Source organism: Megascapheus bottae, chromosome 1 (assembly GCF_031878675.1).
Source record: "Megascapheus bottae isolate mThoBot1 chromosome 1, mThoBot2.hap1, whole genome shotgun sequence".
NCBI lineage: Eukaryota > Metazoa > Chordata > Mammalia > Rodentia > Geomyidae > Megascapheus > Megascapheus bottae.
In genome coordinates, this window is record NC_143509.1 from 39,073,940 (window position 1) to 39,094,197 (window position 20,258).

Genomic DNA, 20,258 nt, shown 5'->3' on the forward strand with positions numbered 1-20,258 from the left:
AGCCCTTTCTTTTTTTGCCTGCCATTTCTAAATAATGTGCAATATAACAGGTATGAAAAAAAATAATACTCTTTTAAACCTTAAAGTCCAAGCTAAATATTACCTTCCTTCTCATAGTTCCAGAGCAGAACTAAAATAAGAGTAATGGGATACTATTTTGAGGAGATTAGGAGTATTTGAGTTACCCAAATCAAGTATAATTATATACTATTTCTTTTTATTTTTACAGGGTACCTTTCAACAGATGTGGATTTCAAAGCAAGAATATGAAGAAGGAGGGAAGCAGTGTGTAGAAAGGAAATGCCCTTGAGAAAGCATTCCCAAACATCTACCTTCCTATCTTATGTTTCATAGCTTTAGTATACTCAGGAAAGAATGACCATCTTTTGTAGAATGTTTATACATTTTTGCATTTCAATTTCCACTTAAATTTTTTAAGGCTTTAACTGGCTCTATAAATTAAAATAAGTTTGTGCTTTCCTTGAAATGCACTTATTACAAGCATTTTATAATTTTATATAAATGTCTATTTTTCTCTAAATATTTTGCTTTTAGTAAAATAGTTTCCAACTCTGATTAGTATATTAATTACCAGTGGATTGATAGAATTGCTTTTTAATGACTAGTAGAAGTTATTGCCTATGCTTTTTTCCTTAGGCTTACCAAATTAAATAAAAAAGTACTAGCCATTCCTGAAATGTTTTTTTTGGATATTGACTTCCTCCTTGCTGTATTAGCCATTATTTTGAATGTTTGAAAAAAATTGATAGAAACAAGTCAGGTTTTGGTAACTTATGCCTGTAACCCAGGAGGCTGACACCTGATGATTGAAGTTCAAAGCCAGCATGGCAGAAAAGTTCATGAGACTTACCTCCAGTTGACCAGCTAAAAGCCACAAGTGGAGGTATGGCTCAAGTACATCACCCTTAGTGAAATAGCCAAATGACAGCATGAGGTTCTGAGTTCAAGCCCCAGTACCAGTACCAAAATGAAACATTAGAAGCGAGACAACTTTCCAGACTTAACATGCCATGTTAACCTTAAGAAAAACTAGAAAGTCATTTGATTTAAAAAAAATTCTTTATTAACCACTTAACATGTACCTATTTACTTCAGTATACATAATATTGCAAGAAAAAATATATTACGAGTTCAGATTCTTAACCGATACTGGATTTCTGGGTGTTAGAAAGATGTGGAAACTTTTCCCTAAGTAATTTTCCTTTCTTATTCTCTAAACTTCTCTTTCTTGTTTTGATGCGAGCTTCTTTCTCAAGTCTCAGTCTAGAATAAAAACATAATAATTTACACATTATTTCCCTGTTACTCAGTACTGTCAAAACATGGTCAAATCATTTATTTGAACACTCCAGTTCTGTGTGTCTCAGTATTTGGTGTTTTATTCACATTATTGAACTTTATTAGTGTAAATCTTCACGTCAAGAGATATGTATGAAGTAAAAGGCATCTGTAAGCATATGCCAACGTTCTGATTTTCTGACAGGAAAAGCCAAGAATTGCCTGAAGGATCTTTCACTGAACAAAAGTTCAATCCTAACATGTCCAATATTATTTTTCTATCTCATTTTTAAAAACATTTTGTGGAGTCTATTATTTCACGTGCTGGGAGATATCTGACGCTTGTGTGAATTCCCTACTTTGAAACAGCAGTTGCCCTAGCTTACCACTTTTCTCATACATAGCACAAAACTTTGCACTGGCTAAATTGCTCTTTGGTGTTTGTGCTCACACATCAGCATGTGAGGGCCTGAAGAATATGTGCCTCCAGTAACATGGAATTCATCAAAGTTGAGGATGATAAATCCAGGGGCAGGGCCAAACTTCTGTTTATTAAGCCAGTACTTGATTTTTAATCTATAGGTATAAAATACAAGAATGCAATTAAGAGATTTGGCTGAGTTCTTTTACTGCATACAGGGTTAGTCCAGATGAAGACAAAAATATATATATAAATAGAAAAATATAAAGTAAGACAAACAGTGGGCATTTCCCCATTTATCAATCTTTGTTCTAATTAAATTTTAGCCATTTACAAAAAAGAAACCTAGGGCCGGGAAAGTGGCTTAGTGATAGAGTGTTTGCCTAGCATATATGAAGCCCTGGGGTTGATTCTTCAGCACAACATAAACAGATAAAGCCAGAAGTTGTGCTGTGGCTCAGGTGGTAGAATGCTAGCCTTAAGGAAAAGAAGCTCAGGGACAGTTCCTAGGCCCTGAGGTTTAGCCCCAGGATTGGCTAAATAAACTCAACCTGGAACAATACCAGTTTGCTACTTAATATTCTTGAGATTGTGCCACAGTCTGAAGATGAAGTTTTGAAAAATATCAGACTGGGGAGGTAGAAACATACAAATTTCATGTTTGATGCTAGCCAGGGCAAAGCTAGTAAGACCTTAGAAAAACAGCAACAAATGGGAGATAGTACAAGTGGTGAAGTACAGAAGCATGAGGCTCTTAAATTCAATCCCAGAACCACAACGAACATTAGAATGTAGATAAAGCATGAAAAGTGACACTGGAAAATTCTAACATTCCCATCAAAGTTGAGATCAAGGACAGATACTATCTTGGATAAATTGTACAGAAAAAAAAACCTGCAGTCAGATTAATTGCTTGCTTTCTGAATTAGGTCTTAAATGTGGATAGTACAGATTTCAAAACTGCAAGAACAGAAGTGGCTAAAGAGGTGAGGAAAAGCCAGTTGTATTTATAAAACAAGATGAAAATTTTCTGAAGGGTAAACAGCTGACAAAATGAAAATACTGGGAAGGAAAGAGTTTCGATTTTACGTGAACAAGAAGCTACTCTACAGTTTTGATCAGCACTGATGTAATAAAGGAAACAACCACAGAGTTCTTCACTGGACCAAGGACAATACTCGGTATTCAGTCTCATGATGGACTGTAATAGGCAGAGGTAGTAGAGGAAAAGCAGATCCTGGTCATGGGTAGGGCTGAAAATCAAGGATGGACTGAGGTGTTGCTAGTCAATAAGAACTGGTAATGACTGATGTCGGGCCCACAAATATGGATGCATTACAGACAGAAATGAGAAGGAGCTGTATCGGGGTGGGGGACATTTTATAAACTGATTCTAAAGTAGATTAAACACTTGAATGGTCAGGTTAAAAAGATTCCATTCTCCTAATTTTTTTTTTGTTGCCCATTTTTTTTTTGTATGGAATTTAAATTCTTTGTGTGTGTCAATCTCTGAAGAACCCTTGTTGAAAGTAGAAAAGTTATCATCTAAGCTGTTAAAAACTGGGAGGTTTTATGTTGACTGGTTGGTTTTGTGTTCACAAGATCTTGCTATGTACCCCATAAGGGCCTCAAATTCATAAGCCGCCTGCTTCAGTCTCCTGCTGGCATTATAGGTTTGTACCATTACTCATGGCTAAAGCTGTGGTTCTTAAGTTAAAAGATTTGACCTTTAACTTTCTATCTAGCTGCTTTCCTAGCCTTGAATTCTAGCTAAAGTTTTGGCATTTTTAGCTAGGATGCGTGCATTTCCCTGATTGCAACTCTTTCTGTACTTACAACAATGGACATGGGAAACAATAAACTTGCAGTTTTCCATTCTGACTGCATTTTAATGGCATTAAATGTTTTTCTGGCTTCTGTTTATTCCTCAATATGAATTCCGTGTTTTAACTAGCTTAACTAAATCTTAACTTAGTTTTTATAATTATCAGCTGTCCTTTAATACAACAAAAACCTTACAGTCTCCGCGGATAAACTTAATGCAAAAACTTGGTATGGGAAATATTTGGAGATCTGTGTAGGATTGCATGAAGTCAGACATATCCAACAGACCTCTACTTTTTAGCTCCTTTTCATTAACCTTGGCATTCATGATCTTACATTTTATGCAACCAAATTAATTCTGTTTACATACCTAGAGATAGATGAATAGAAGTATAATAAAACTTTTGAAAGCATATATACATCATTAACAATGGCTATTTCAGATGGTGAAATCATACATAACTTTTTTACCTGATTCTTTTTTATCTATAATAAACAGGTATTATGCAATAAGATGAAAATGTTAATATGTTATCTGATCTAATGACCTTATTTTGCTAGGGTACTTGGACTTACCTGATGAAACGATTCACATATGGCATGGCAAAGAATCGTTTCCTATTGTACCTTTTATTTATGTGCCATGGGATAGGCCACTGCTTGAACTTGTGCCTGCCAATAAAGTAAAAAGTTACTGACTTACAGGAAACAATGTTTTTACTTCCCTACTTTCCCACTCTTTCCTAATTGACTTTAAATGAATTAATCCAAATAAAATCAGAAAAATAAAAGAGGGTCTGGGAGTTTGGCTAAGTGGTACAGTGCTTGCCTAGCATGCATGAAGACCGGGGCTCGACTCCTCAGAATAACACACATAGAAAAAGCTGCTGTAGCTCAAGTGGTAGAACTTTAGCCTTGAGAAAGGCTAAGGACAGTGCTCAGGCCCTGAGTTCAGTCCCTAGGACTAGCAAAAAAACAAACAAAAAAATAGTTGATGTTTTGTTTTGTCAGTACTGGAATACTTGAGATTACTTGAATTCAGGTACTTGCCTTTTGCTTGGTTTTCTTGCTCAGCTGTCCCTCTACCACTTGAACCATACTTCCAGCCCTACTTTTGGCTGGTTATATTTTTCAAAATGGAGTCTAATGGAGTCAGATTCTGTCGTGAGCTGGTCTCCATCTGCCATCCTTTGAATCTCAAGAAAGGAATGAGCCACCTAAAGCCTACTTTTTTTCCCCTACAACTGTTGCAGTGTTATAATTCCGGACTTTCTATGAAGTATTTATTGGCAATTCCTTTTTCTACATTGGCTTAGATGGTTCAAACATCCTCTGAATTTGAATCTAAGAGATCTCATCAACTAACTCCACTGAAATAACTTAGAGAGGACCAGAGTATATCTCTGACCACCTGAGATGCCTTCTGCACTTTGCTGACTAGTATTACCAACAAAGCTTCATTTAAGCTGCTGAACCGGAAAGTAAATAAATACCCTTATGAGGTTTCTATACAATGGGCCATCTCAATTATACCTCAGTAAGAATGTTGACATCAGATCCTTTCTAATTTTCTGAGCAAAGTACATTGAAGCATAGCAGTAAAACATTTCATAATTTGGCCTAGAGTTTATCCTAATGGCAACAGGAGCAAATTTGAAACTTTTACCTATGATCCTATTCAGGCTTTATCTATAATGGACAAAGAACAGAAGAGTGTCCTGAAATGAGCATTTATTTATGTATTTATTTTTGCCAGTCCTGGGGCTTGAACTCAGGGTCTGATCACTATCCTTGGACACTTTTTGCTCCAGGCTAGTGTTTTGTGACTTGAGCCACAGTGCCAGCTTTTTTTGTGTATGTGGTAACAAGGAATTGAACCCCGGGGCTTCATGCATGTGAGGCAAGCATTCTACTGCTAGGCTATGCCTCTGGCCCCATTTTGAATATTATAATCTATGTGAATATATATAGAGAAAAATTCATAATTTTCATCAAGTTCTCAAAAAGTCATGATTCATGGAAGATAAGAACCACGGTTACAAATATCTAGAAAATGGAGCTTAGCTCAAGTGGTAGAACAACAACCTTGAGTAAAACAGCCTGAGTTCAAGCCCCAATACCCATAAGTTTACTGTACACAATAAACTATGTATGTATATAGACATGTGCATATATATGTATATGTCATACACACATGTATAATATGTAATATATATCATATATATGAATTATGGGGTTGAGATGTCTGAGCTAGTGGCCTTCCTATCATGGTATTCCAGAGAGGTTCTGGATCTCTTCTTACATAATACACATATCTCAATGAGTTTTTCTTAAAAACAGCAGGGGAATGACACATGGGATTTCTTCTCTCAGTTCACAATATAATCTACGTACCAGATTATTCTTCCAAAGATGTCCCTTCTCCAAGCACCAGGTCTAGGTTTTTCTTGACCAGTCTGAAGGAGCCTTAAAGCATCTTCTCTTTCCTGGACAACTTTATCCAATGCATCCATGGACTCAACTACCTGACAAAAAGAAAGATTCAATGTCAACAATCAACAACAACAGAATTCGAAAGACAGAGAACATATAAGGAATTTTGCTCCAGACAATTCATGCTGAATATTTTATCAAGGGATTACTATCAAGTAGCACTACCTGATACAGATGTTTTTATGGGTGTCTAGCAGTAAGTCTTTAAGAAGTGTATAGTTTCATTTAAATGATCTGTTTACCTTGGATTTCCATATATTAGTTTCATTGGAGTGGGTTATACCTATATAGATTTATTTTGGAAACTCAATTCATGGTATTTCAGAATTCAATGATTGGTAACATTTATTATTTTTGTTATACTAAAAACTGTGTTTTAGCTTCAACTAGTTACTTTTCCTTCCTATGTTCACACAGCTTTTTTGCCTGTTTGGTAATTATTAGAGGGAAAGGAAAATCAAATCTGATGTTAAGTTCAAATATTTCTTGACATGCAAGCAGATACTAGAACTTCTTGTTTTTAATCTTGTATTTGTTAAGATTCTTATTATGTAATTTTAATTAAAATTATGTAACATGCTGACAGTAATGTGTTTAGGAATAAATGTTTATATTTGTAATTGTAATGAATCAAACATTTTCATAGTTCTAAACAGCTTTTTTTCTTTTGTATTTATGTTTACTTATGGTTAATTATATCTAAGTAGATTACCAGGGGATTTTTCAATGCAACATGTCCTTTACAATGCATCTTGATCAGTATCATGCCTTCCATCGTTCTCCTCCATCTATCCATCTATTTCATTATCTACTTTCATTTTCACATATTTACACTGACTATTATGATATATTTGCTCATCAGTCCTCTCTATCATTTGTCCATTAAGAGCAGTTTTTAAAAGGGTAGGCATATATACTATCTTTGCACATAATAGGTTTCAAACACTATACACACATTTATTTCTTATAACAAGCCTCAGCTACTATAACCCTAGTAGATAAATAGAATCAAGGACAAGAATACTATCCTCTCAATGCAGAAAAGCCCTTTGAATATCTTTTTTATGATAAAAGCTCTGAAGAAACTAAGTATAGATATACCTTAATAGTAAAAGTTACATATGACAAAGATATATTTGACATCATTTTAACTGGGGAAATACCAAAACTATTTCCTCTAAAATCAGGAATGTCAATATAATACTAGAATTCCTAGTCAGAGCAATAAGATAAAGAGTTCCAAATAGGGAACTCAATAAGGAAGATCTCCATTTTCAAATGATATAATTCTATACCCAAAGGATATTAAAGATTCTATGCCAACTATTTACCATAGCAAAGATATGGAACCAACCCAGACGCCCCTCAGTTGATGAGTGGATCATGGAATTCTATGTCAGAAAGAACGACATTGCCCCATTTGTAAGGAAATGGAAAGACTTATATTAAGTGAAGTAAGCCAGACTCAAAGGAATATAGGCTCAATGGTTTCCCTCATTTGTCACAATCAGTAGAAACCTTGGGCTCTCCTAGCAGAGATTTACAATAGAACAAAACCTAGATACATAAGGCCATATAGTATGATGCTAAATGAAAGGACCTCCAGGATATAGAAACAAAAGCCATATAATGAGTGACTGTTGTCCTTAATGTACTATGTTATCTCTCATCTCTTTTGCTGTCCTTGGTTATCTCATATTGTTACAGCATTTCACCTTGTTATCTGATATATTGTATATATGTGTATTTGGTTATTTGAAACTGGACAGGGAAGAGGGGAAAACAAGATGAGGGGTGAAGGTGGGGGGAGGGAAATGGGGGAAAAAATATTCTGTGCCAAAATCCTTATAGCTCAAAAACACTGTTTTCAGTATAGCTGTGTGTGTGTGTGTGTGTGTGTGTGTGTGTGTGTGTATGTGTGTGTACCAAACAAAATTCAATAGCTTTTCTGTACTAACAATGACAGGGTGACAGGGAATTAAGGAAACAATTCCATTGACAATAGACTCAAAAAAGTAAAAGACTTAGCAATTAAACCTGAGGATATGAAGGATCTACACAATGAAAACTATAAAATCAGAGTAGGAAATAAGGAACCTGACAAAAGACTTTCTGTATTCCTAGATTCACAGAATTAATACTGTAAAAATGGCTATATTGCCAATATGCAATCTATAAATTCAAAACTATACTCACTATACTTATATTCTATCTTCATAGAGATCGAAAAATCAATCCTCAAACTCACATGAAAAAAAAATGTCTCAGGGGCTGGGAGTTTGGCCTAGAGGTAAGAGTGCTTGCCTAGCATGCATGAAGACCCAGGTTCAAGTCCTCCATATCACATACATAGTAAAAAGCTGGAAGTGGTGCTGTGGCTTAAGGTGGTAGAGTTCTAGGCTTGAGAAAGCCCAAGGACAGTGCTCAGGCCCTGAGTTCCATCCCCATGAATGGCAACAAAGAAGAAGAAGAAGGAGAAGGAGGAGGAGGAGGAGGAGAAAAAAGAAGAAAGGAGAAGGAGAAGGAGAAGGGGAAGGGGAAGAGGAAGAGGAAGAGGAAGAGGAAGAAGAAGAAGAAGAAGAAGAAGAAGAAGAAGAAGAAGAAGAAGAAGAAGAAGAAGAAGAAGAAGACGACTTCATAAGTATTCCAGAGGAAAAAAAAAGAAAAAATTGCAATGATGGTTAGACTTCAAATTATATTTATACAATCATAGTAACAAAAACATTATAGTACTTCAGGTACAAAAATAGAACAGAAGACCAGTGCAAGACATGACAAGAGCCAGAAATGTGTCCATAACTATAAACATCTGACTTCACAAAAGAGCCTTACATATAGAGGTGGGAGGGAAAAAGGCAGTCATAGTCTGTCTGTCTGACTGTCTGTCTCTGTCTCTTTCTCTTTCCCAATAAATGGTATTGGGAAAATTGGATATCCACTGACCAAATCTAGATTAATTTGTTAAATAATCTTGGAATCCCTGAATGGATGAAAAAAACAGGAAGAAGAGAAAGCTAAGTTTATGTGTAGAATGATAAGAGAATCATCAGTGAATGCTGAAACTAGTTAAAGGATATACGCATGACTTCAAAGTATTTCTTAAAATACTTAGATTCCAAAATTATATGTATATAGTGGAGAAACCTGACAGAAAATACCTTAACTAAGTTATTAATCCTGATATCATTAGAAATGGAACAAATTAACGCTTTGTGCTTCTTAATCTGTACAATCCAAGTATGTCTCTGACAATCATAAAATCTTATAATAACAATCTTATCTTTGTCAATATTACCATAAAAGCCTCAGACAAATTCAAATTGGCACCTTTTTCTCCCCCCAAAAAATGTCTATGGTAAACCAGGTGCATGTCAGCAACTTGAGCCTTTGGGAGTTGGAGGCAGGAATATCTTGAGTTCCCGGACAACTTGGACTGTATAGTGAGAATCTTGTCTCAAAAGGCCAAACAACAAAATCTGTTTCAGAACAAAAAGTCCAAGTTTCTAGATAAAAAGAGAAAGAAACAAAAACTGCAAATGAATGATCCAGGGTTTTCTTTTCCTGCAAGAGACATTGTTAGCTGGCACAGTGGATCATGCCTATAATTGTAGCTATTGAAGATGTTGAGATTTCCTGAGGATTGTGGTTCAAAGCCAGCCCTGCAAGTAAGTCTTGGGAGTTTAAGCTCCAATTAATCACCAAAAAGCTGAAAGTGAAGCTTGGCTCAAGTGGTAAATACCAGTCTTATGCAAAAAAAATCTAGGGACAGCACTCAAGCCCTGAGTTCAAGCCCCAGCCCTGGTAAACATACACACACGGTACACACGCACACACACAAACACACATTGTTGGGAGACTTGAAAAATATCTGAGTAAGATCTCTATATAAGTTGCACATATTAAGATATATATAAAATATATATATATTCTGTTTACAGTGTTTATGTCTACATTTTATAGTTAATATATTTGATCCTTTTATATATTATATATACTAGTTTAAGAATGTTAATTTCCCAATTTAAGAATTATATAGTCTCTGCCCAGGCGCCAATGGCTCTCACCTGTAATTCTAGCTAGTCAAGAGGCTGAGACCTGAGAACTGAGATTTGAGCAGCTAGGGCAGGAAAGTTCACAGGACACTTATCTCCTATTAATTACCAAAAAGCGAAAAGTGGAGCTGTGGCTATGGCAGTCAGCCTTGAGCAAAAAATGCTTAGAGACAGCAGCCTGATCCTGAGTTCAAGCTCTAGGGTCATTGCATACACATGTGCATGCATATTAAGAATTATCCAATGACTACATAAGGGATTATTGTTTTTAAATATAAAATTATTATTTTTTGCCAGTCCTGGTCTTGAGCTCAGGGCTTAGCCACTATCATAGAGCTTTCTCAAGGCTAGCATTCTGCCACTTGAGACACAGCGCCACTTCCGGCTTTTCCTATTTATGCGGTACTGAGGAATCGAACCCAGGGTTTCATTTATTCTAGGCAAGCAATCTACCACTGGGCCATACTCTCAGCCCCTAAAATTAAATTTTGATGATAAAGTACAAAACTGTGAAATGGGAAAAGCAGAAATGACAGCAAAAACATTGTGAAATATTCACATCTAGAATCTCAGAAGGGTATATAAGAATTCTTTGTACATGCAGCTTGTTTTGTTGTTGCTTGTATATCTAACATTAGATCAAAATCAAAAACATTAAAAATAATACAAAGGACATGAGGTAACAACTTTTCCTAAGCCACAATAGCCTTTTCTGTAATTAGAGAAAATAACTGAAGATTTACATTTTTTTTTTCACTTTCTCCAACTATTCCTTCTGAAAAGCAATGTGGTAGTAACAGTTGTGACTGGTGTGGGGTCAGAGGACTGAAGGTTATGCCATAGGACTTAAGGTGTCATTCTCACTATGTACCACAACACAGAAAAACCAACAGTATTGATCTTCAAAGCAATAGAGGAAAAATACTAAAATAAAAACGTTTTTATTTTACATGGAAAAAATTGAAAAAGAGGTCTATTTACATAAAAAGAAGGAAATCTATGCTAACCTAGGGAGGTAAAAATGCAAATTTCATGAGAATGTATACAGAAAAGCCAAGTTTATATAAATAAAAATAAGTGGGTACAAGTCTACAAATAAAGTTCTGAAAGATACATGTTTATTGCAGCTCTGTTCACAATACCCACACTATGCAATCAGCTGAGGTACTCAGCTGAAAATATGGTACATAAATACCATAGAATATTATACAGTCATAAAGAAAATTAAATTACATATCTCATTTGCAAGAAAATGCATGAAGTTGAAGATCATTATGCTGAGATGGGTCAAGCTCCAAGGACCAAATATTATTCCTCTGAGGAATAAATGAGAAACACTCAAGACTGATTATTGGGAATGGGAATAGAAAAACAAGAGTTTTCTTTCAATGAAGACAGCCTAATTTAAAACTAATGACTTTTTTAACCATGTAAATTTTCTTAATATCATTTATATATATACATATATACAAATGTATATATATATACACACACATACCTTTTAAAAAAATTTTTTGCCACTCTTGGGGCTTGAACTTGGGCCTGAGCACTATCCTTGGGCTTTCTCAAGGCTAGAGCTCTACTTCGAACTGGGTCTTCTTGCATGCTAGGCAAGTACTGTACCACTAGGCCAAACTCCCTGCCCCTACTTTTTTTGTTGGTTATGGGACTTCAACTCTGAGTATGGGTGCTGTCCCTGAGCTCTTCAGCTCAAGGCTAGTGCTCTACCACTTGAGCTACAGTGCCACTTCCAGTTTTCTGTTAGTTAATTGGAGTTTAAGGTCTCATAAACTTTAGTGCCCAGGTTGGCTTTCAGCCATGATCCTCAGATTTCAGCCTCCTGAGCAGTTAGGATTATAGGCATGATTTACCAGCACCTGGCTTAAACTATAAATTTTAAATTAAGGCAGTATGTTTCATTTAATATTTTTATATCACAATAAAAAAAATGCTAAGCCATGTGTTAATAGTCAATGCCTGTAATTCTTAGCTACTCAGGAGTCTGAGAGCAAGATTGCCATTTGAGACTTGTCTAAGTAGAAATAGCTCTCAAGACCCTATCCTGAAAATAACCAGTAACAAATAGGACTAATGCATTACTAAAGTGGTAGAGCATTAGCATAGAAGGCCCAAGTCCCTGAGTTCAAACCATAGTACCGCGAAAAGAAAGGACAGGACATGACAGGACAGGAAAGGATGTGTGTGTGTGTGTGTGTGTGTGTGTGTGTGTGTGTGTGTGTGTGTGTGTAAATGTATATACATATACACATATGTATACATATATGTACATATACACACACACATATTCACCTATATGTTGGGAGATGCAGGGGTAGGTATGAAAAGGCACTACAGAAGTAGCTTTGAAATGAAACAAATGTTTTAAAACAATAGTTGTGATGGTTGCACAGTTCAGTAAGCTTACTGAAAAATCAAGGTAAAACAATACATCTATTTAGCAAGAGGAGGCAGATACTCCTTTCAGCTTTTACCCTGCTATAGGAGTGTCTAGCCACCCAACAACCTTACCTTTTCTAAGCGTTCTGGACTTGGCATTGGCAATCTCTGCCTCTTAGCCTCCTGCTCTAGAGTTAGAAGCATGTTTCTTTCTTTCAGTAGGACATACCTAGTCAAAGAATACACAAGTTATGATGTTACTCTATGGTTGTGTGAATAAAACTGTGACTTCTAACATCAAAATTAGTTATCTGTACCTGAATTCCTTTAAAAATCTTAATATCCAGGATCTTTTCACAAAGAATAATCCTTTAGCACATATAAAGATACCTTTATTTATCTATTCAATAAACTTTGTGCCATATATTTTATTTGTTGTATTTTTTTAAAAGCCTAAAAATAAATAAATAAATAAATAAATAAGCCTAAAACATGGTGCTTCATTCCAGTGGTCAAAGAAGGGAGGTAAATAACATTTATTTATATGATAAACAGTACATTAAACATTTTTTTGTTGTTGTTGCTGGTCATGGAGCCTGAGCACTGGGCTTGGGCACTGTCCCTGAGCTCTTCAGCTCAAGGCTCTACCATTTTGAGTCACAGCACCTCTTTCTTGTTTTCTAGTAGTTAATAGGTGATAAGAATCTCACAGTCTTTCATGTCCAGGCTGGCTTTGAAACATGATCCTCAGATCTCAGCCTCCTTAGTAGCTAGGATTACAGGTATGAGCCACTGGCACCTGCTAAACATTTCATATCTACTATTTCACTTAATTTGAATACCAGACGTTTATACTATTTCTTCTTCCTAAATGAACAAAAGCCACTGGGTACCAGGAAGCTTAGATTTGAGAATCATGATTTGAAAGCAAGTTCAGGAAAGAGAGTCCTTGAGACTCTTATCTCAATTCATCACCAAATCCAGATCTGTGGTGGCAGAGCATTAGCAATGAGCAAGAAAGTTCAGGGACAGTGCCCAGGCCCTGAGTTCAAACCCCAGTACCAGCAAAAATAAATGAGAAAATAAGTAAGTAAAGCTGAAAGAAGAAAGATATTTGGAGTCATATAGCCAATTCTGGTTTCAGGTCTTGGGTCTCACTGACAAAATTCATTTTATTTTTAGAATTCATGCTACTTATGAAACTGTAACATGATACTGGGTGGGAGAGACGAGTATCAGAATAATTAATTAGGTATGAGAAATCCTACTAGCTAAGATGATCAAGAAAAGCTTTACAAAGGAGCTAGGATTTGTTAGGATGGAAAAGAAAGAAAAGTTATAATTACTTTGATTATAATTATCAATTTACCAGTGTAGTATGGTTAAAGTGGGTGTAGATTCTATGAGTCCAAGTTGGGAAAAAAGGAATAAAATAACTGTGGAAGGCATTGAAAGCCTGTTTTTAAAAAAATTTAATGTGACAAAACTATTTATAAATAATTATTTGACTATTGTAGTGCAGGCCTACTAAAGAGCCAAGGCAGATAACAGTCCTGTGTGAAGTGGATGAGTAAATGAGGAGCAGGATGCACAGAAGCTTTTGTATACATTGCTCCATCGACCACGCAGACCAGCGGGTTTTCATGTGGGAATACGGGCACAGTGTGGACAGATCAGTCTGGTTATTCAAGGGAAGCTAGAAATCTTATCTATGTAAAATTTCCCCCTTTTAACACAAGCATGAATTAAACAGAACATCTGTGGGCTAACCATCAACTAAAAATGTAACCCTTTCATCCTCTCACCCCTCCCAAATTCATCAGGAGAATCTGCCAGAAAATTCTAAATTCCCAATTAAATAACTCTCTAACAAATAACCTCAAGCTAATAACCAGAAGAACCCCGACCAAGGAAAAGGCAACATAAAGGAGAGAAGTATGAATGTGACTAACATTCTCCACTGCATTTTATTGTTAATTTACTGAAATTGCTAGGTAAGTATGTGACTGGTAGCAACTACAGAAAATTTCTAAACTCCCATTTACTTCAAAACTATAAAACATTGTAGCTTAACCTAACATCTTTCAAATTTATGAAATCTCTTATGATCTAATCCATCATATATTTCATCCACAATACTATAAAACAAATCATTTTGCTCAATTTCTTAAAGCAAACAGGCGCACAAGTTGTCATCTATCATACTGTAATTGTTTTCAACAGGTACACAATTGCTACTTATCACATTGTAAATGCTTCAAACAGGTGCACAGTTTTCACCTGACTATCAAACTATAACTGTTTCTAATACCTAGGTATCGCTGTACTTAGTGCACTTACCAAAGTTTATGTAAATCTTCATTACTTTTGTTCCTTAATTGTTGACAGGTCCATGCAGCTCCTATAAAAATTATAAGTTCACAACATAAAAATAAATGGACCTAGAAAGAATTATGTTAAGTGAAGTATGCTTGACCTAGAAAGCCAAATTATACATTTTCTCCCATGTGGATGCTTGATCTAAAATACAAATATACATGATAACATATATAGGGATCCACATATACACACAAAAATGACTAAAGGGAGGAGTCCAACAGTGTAATTCCTTTGAATAACTAATGAAGCATTTAACAAATTCCAAGAAGTTGAAACATGTTTTGCCAGAGGAACACAATTAGGAATAGGGGGCCTATACAAATGGAGTGAAGGGTGAGCAAAATCAAGTCATTATTTTCACTATATACTACATAAAAAACTGAACTATGTAACTCAAGGGTAGGGAGGGGATAGGGGAAAATGAGGGAGAACAAAGGGATGACATTCATCAAGATGCATTGTACTCATAACCTACCTTCTGGAATTGAAACCCCTTTGTAGAATTACTTAATAAAATAGATACTAAAATATTTTTTAAAATACAAAATGTTTTTAGTTACTTTCCCTTAGTTGTAATAAATCTGTTAACCTCTAAATTGTAAAACATAAAATAGTATTCATATGTTACATGATATAAAATTAAGAGCTTAAATACTAGCATTCTAGCAACAGCCTTCAAAAGTTGTTAATATTAGTGGTTGGATTTTCACACATTAAAACAAAAACTTTTTTTTTTTTTTTTTTTGCCAGTCCTGGGTTTAAGCTCAGGGCCAGAGCACTGTCCTTCGATGTCCTCAAGGCTAGAAATCTACCATTTGAGCACCACTTCCGGTGATACTGAGAATCGAACCCGGATCTTCATGCATGCTAGGCAAGCACTCTACCACTAGGTCAAACTCCCAGCCCCATAAGATAAATTTTTAATTATGACTTAAACATGGAATCTAAAATAAACCCTAAAAATCTCCCACTTAATGCTTTTATCTATTACTCTTTTAGGAACAAGTTTGCCATCCTCCAAGGAACAATTCATTCTATGAGTATAGTGACATTTAAGTTTTCTTCCTAGTCTCAAAACAAGGGAAATATCAAAATAATTATTTTCTCATACATTTTTTATTGTAATTAATACAAGGGTTACATTATATTCATCAGATAGAAGGTGGATTACTTCACATACATTGATACCCTTTCTCATGTCTTGGTCCCTATTTCCCTTCCCCTACCCCCCCGCTCATCTTGTTTTCCTCCCTTCCCTATCCAACTTCAAATAACCAAATAAGCATATATACAATATATCAGATAACCGGGTGAAATACTGTAACAATATGAGATAACCAAGGGACAGCAAAAGAGATGAGAGATAACATAGTACATTACAGATAACAATCACTCATTATATGGCTCTTGTTTCTATATCCTGGAGGTCCTTTCATTTACCATCATACTATATGGCCTTATGCATCTAGGTTTTGTTCTATTGTAAATCTCTGCTAGGAGAGCCCAAGGTTTCTACTGATTATGACAAATGAGGGAAACCATTAAGCCTATGTTTCTTTGAGTCTGGCTTACTTCATTTAATGTGATTTTTTCTAAGTCTTTCCATTTCCTTACAAATGGGGCAATGCCATTCTTTCTGACAGCAGCATAGAATTCCATTGTGTATAAATACCACATCTTGTTGATCCACTCATCAACTGAGGGGCATCTGGGTTGGTTCCATATCTTTGCTATGGTAAATAGTGCTACAATGAACATCATTGTGCTAGTGGATTTAGTATTTCCTTGTTTCTGGATGACTGGGTAAATGCCAAGTAGTGGAATGGCTGGGTCATAGAGGAGCTCTATGTTTAGTCTTTTGAGGAACTGCCATATTGCTTTCCATAGTGGTTGAATGAGTTTGCACTCCCACCAACAGTGTACTCCTCCTGGCCACAACCCTGTCAGCATCCGTTATTATTAGATTTCTTGATCCTGGCCATTCTAACTGGAGTGAGGTGGAATCTTAAGAGTTGTTTTGATTTGCATTTCTCAAAGTAATTATTAAACTAGAGAAACACACCTAAAATGATGAAAGTTGCAGGAAATATTGTACATTTAAATTAAATATCTTACCAGATTTCACTTTTGGTTCACCCCAATTCTTTGGGTCATCAAAAAATTCTTCCAGTCCTCTTGTTGACACTGTGGTATGAAGTAATTTAGGTTGATACAAAGAAGTGACATTTGGTACACTCTTAGGCAGCAAATTAAGAGAAAACCTGCAACTAAACACATATAAATAGGTGCATAATGATTTACAATATCTGGATCTTATGAGCAATAAACTGATCATTTCCTCATTAGTTAAAAAAAAGTACATCAGAAGCAGTAAACATTTAAAATGACACAGTTATTTTTAGCATTACTTTGTATAGGTTGCTAACTGTAACTTAGAAATTATACCTGAAGGTGATCTTTTAATCTTTACTCTGCTCTGGTAAGTAAAGTCAAGGAACAGATGGAACAACTGAAGGCCAATTTTACATCATATATTTGGGTCCACAATGCTTCTTCCTTTCACTTTGTAACTGTACATCTAGACACTTCAACTACAGAAATTACTATAGAGGGGAACTTAAAAATTATCTACTGAAAGCATTTTATGTGACATTAAAAGTTAACATTTACAGAAATGTGCAATTAAAGAATAGTTAAAGTTATGATGCATAATAAACTTAGAAATTGTTTAAAATAATACTGAAAGACTTGGGAAAAACCATTTCCCCCCCCCAAAAAATGTTGCCTGCCCCAAGTATTGTTTTCTTACCAGGAATATTTTAGCTGAAACAATCAGATAAACCCAAATGAAGATTTTTTTTAAAAGCTAATCTTATTTAAAAAAATGCCAAAATTGCTGGAACATGGTGCCTTACATCTGTATTTCCAGCTAATCAGGTTAATGGCCAACTCAAGAGCCCATCTTAAAAAAAAAAAAGCCCAAGAATGATGGTGTTATATCTCATTTACAAATATCTATGTAAACATGGGCAGGGTCATAAGCATATATAGATAAATAATTATCTAAAGTATGGTGCATTCAAGGGAGAATTCCAATGCATAATTCCTTTGAACAACTAACTTACAGTCTAACAAAATGAATGCCAGGATGCTGGAACATGAGGGTCAGTGAGAGGTGAGGTCAAGAGTAGTGGTATAACTGAGTGAAAAAAGGGAAAAGGTGGGAGAATATAATCATCATATTCAATGTCTATATGCGAAAATGGTACTAGAGTATTAAGGGGATAGCCAGGGTTGGGAAATGGGGGAGAATGATGAAAAGGAAAACACTGATCAGAAATTGACATGTTGCATTGCAACCCTTTTGTACAATAACTTAAAGATTAAAAAAAAAAAAAGAAGGGAAGCATATATCAGTGGTCTGAGACACTCCAGAGGCTAAGGTAGGAGGCTCATGATCTGAAGCACAGCCGTGTCAAAGAAAAAGACTTTACCAGAAACACAAATTAAAAAAATAAAAATCATGCAGATGGGAATATGCCTGAAGTGGTAGAGTGATCACCTAGCAATTGTGAGGCCTTGGGTTCAAATCCCATGGGGGTGGAAGAAATTCAGTATCATGAAATTAAAAAGGAAATATCTGGATTAAAGTAGACTGAAAACATAAAATAATCCAATAAATTAACCATTGCTGGATCTTGAATACAAAAGAAAATTAACAAAGGCATCATCAGGGCATATACTAAATAATCGTAGTGTTATAACATTAATATATTTTCTAACTACAACCATTGCAATGAAATTAATAAAGCATCTTAGAAGATATATAAGATGTCATAATGTTGGAAATATGCTTCAAATAATTCAGAACAAAAGCATGCATGAAGCCCTGGGTTCCATTCTTTGGTACCACATATATAGCAAAAAACAGAAATAGTGCTGTGGCTCAAGTGGCAGATCACTAGCCTTGAGAAAAATGTGTCCAAGGACAGTGCCAAGGTCTGTGCCAAGGCTCCGGGACTGGCAAAAAAAAGTGCATATATGTGAATATGGTCCTATTTGAAAATATGTATGTGTCTTTGGAAAGGTTTAAAAGAATGGATGAGGGCTGGGAGTGTGGTCTAGTGGTAGAATGCCTCGCAGACATGAAGGTCTGGGTTCCGTTCCTTGGTACAACATATACAGAAAATGCCAGAAGTGGCACGGTGGCTCAAGTGACAGAATGCTAACCTTGAGCAAAAAGTGTCCAAGGACAGGGCCTAGATACTGAGTTAAAGCCCCAGGACTGGCCAAAAAAAAAAAAAAAAAATAGATGAAATCCTGCCACCTTTGAGTTGCTTATATATAGTCTTTAGTTTCTTCTTCAAAATGCTTGGCCTAGTGGTAGACTGCTTGCCTAGCATGCATTAAGACCCAGATTCAGTTCCTCGGTACCACATCCAGAGAAAAGCCAGAAGTGGTGCTGTGGCTCAAGTGGTAGAGCTCTGGCCTTGAGGAAAGCCCAAGGACAGCACTCAGGCCCTGAGTTCAAGCCCCAGGACTGGCAAAAAAAAAAAAAAAAAAAAGCTTTCCACATTTGACCAAAGTGTTTGCAAGTAAATGGATATTCACTTTATACAGATGAAAAATGTCATTTGTTTTCAGGAAAAAAAAGGATAATGATTATTTACTCCTGTTATCCTGATCAAATTACAACCTCTGGAAAATAAAAGACAATTGAAAATGTGTAAGGTTGGTGCAAATAATACAGTAGCACATATCAGATGCTCAATGTGACAGGAATATGCAGTTCTTTAAATAGTTGATATATTCTATTTATAAAGTTTAATTCATTGTAGACAAACGCAAAACAAAGGAAAAGGATGGTTATCGAGTGTGTCTCCACTTGGAGACACGACTCTTTTCATCCAACCAAACCTTAGCACCGTTCACTTCCTGGGAAAAAGCTCTCCGATTCATTTAATCTAAGAGCGGCGTCTGAGTTATTAATTGTAATTCAATAAATGCAGGGCAACGAAAAGCCCGCCAAGTGGCTCGTCCACAGGAGGCAGCAACAAGAACGTTTCAGGCAGAAACGAGTCCGCGATGAACTTCAAGTCTCGACCCGGCCATCCGGCGGGTAAATTCTCTCCTAATCCGCAGTGGAGGAGGCGGGAAAACCAGCTTTTCACACCACTTACCCGGCGCTAGCGGCGGCCTTAGACGATCCTAATGACCCAGAAGCCTTCAGGACCGCCGCGAATCTCCTACATAATACACCCAAACCTCCACCGGCCATTTTTTTCCCAGTCTCTGAGAAAAACCGGCGTCCGCCGGTAATGACGTCACTTCCGTCGACTTTCGTTGACTGGTGAAGTAAACCGGAACCGGGCTTTGCCAGAACCCAACATAGC

The 20,258-nt window shown here is 36.0% G+C and overlaps 2 protein-coding genes across 2 annotated transcripts in view; one reads left to right on the plus strand and one right to left on the minus strand.

Annotated features, from left to right (window-relative positions):
- The window catches only part of Actl6a (actin like 6A), a 26,491-nt gene extending 22,235 nt beyond the window's left edge, over positions 1-4,256 (plus strand). Inside the window, exon 14 of the mRNA XM_090342465.1 lies at positions 230-4,256. Coding sequence (XP_090198591.1) covers positions 230-310 — 81 coding nt within the window. The 3' untranslated portion in view covers positions 311-4,256. The remainder of the gene's footprint in view (positions 1-229) is intronic.
- On the minus strand, positions 1,161-20,188 carry Mrpl47 (mitochondrial ribosomal protein L47). Its single transcript, XM_090342469.1, has 7 exons — positions 20,046-20,188; positions 16,981-17,132; positions 14,827-14,887; positions 12,619-12,715; positions 5,939-6,069; positions 4,121-4,216; positions 1,161-1,284 (listed from the first exon to the last, which is right to left on the minus strand). The coding sequence occupies exons 1-7, from the start codon at positions 20,141-20,143 to the stop codon at positions 1,161-1,163; spliced, it is 759 nt and encodes a 252-aa protein (XP_090198595.1). The 5' UTR covers positions 20,144-20,188.
- Positions 20,189-20,258: the final 70 nt, after the last annotated feature.

Coding starts and splice junctions, on each gene's coding strand:
- Mrpl47 (XM_090342469.1), bottom strand. CDS start 20,143: ATGGCCGGTGGAGGTTTGGGTGTATTATGTAGGAGATTCGCGGCGGTC. Junction 12,716..14,826: donor GAAGATTTACATAAACTTTG/GTAAGTGCACTA, acceptor TTCTTTGACTAG/GTATGTCCTACTGAAAGAAA. Junction 4,217..5,938: donor ATCTTTGGAAGAATAATCTG/GTACGTAGATTA, acceptor CTTTATTGGCAG/GCACAAGTTCAAGCAGTGGC.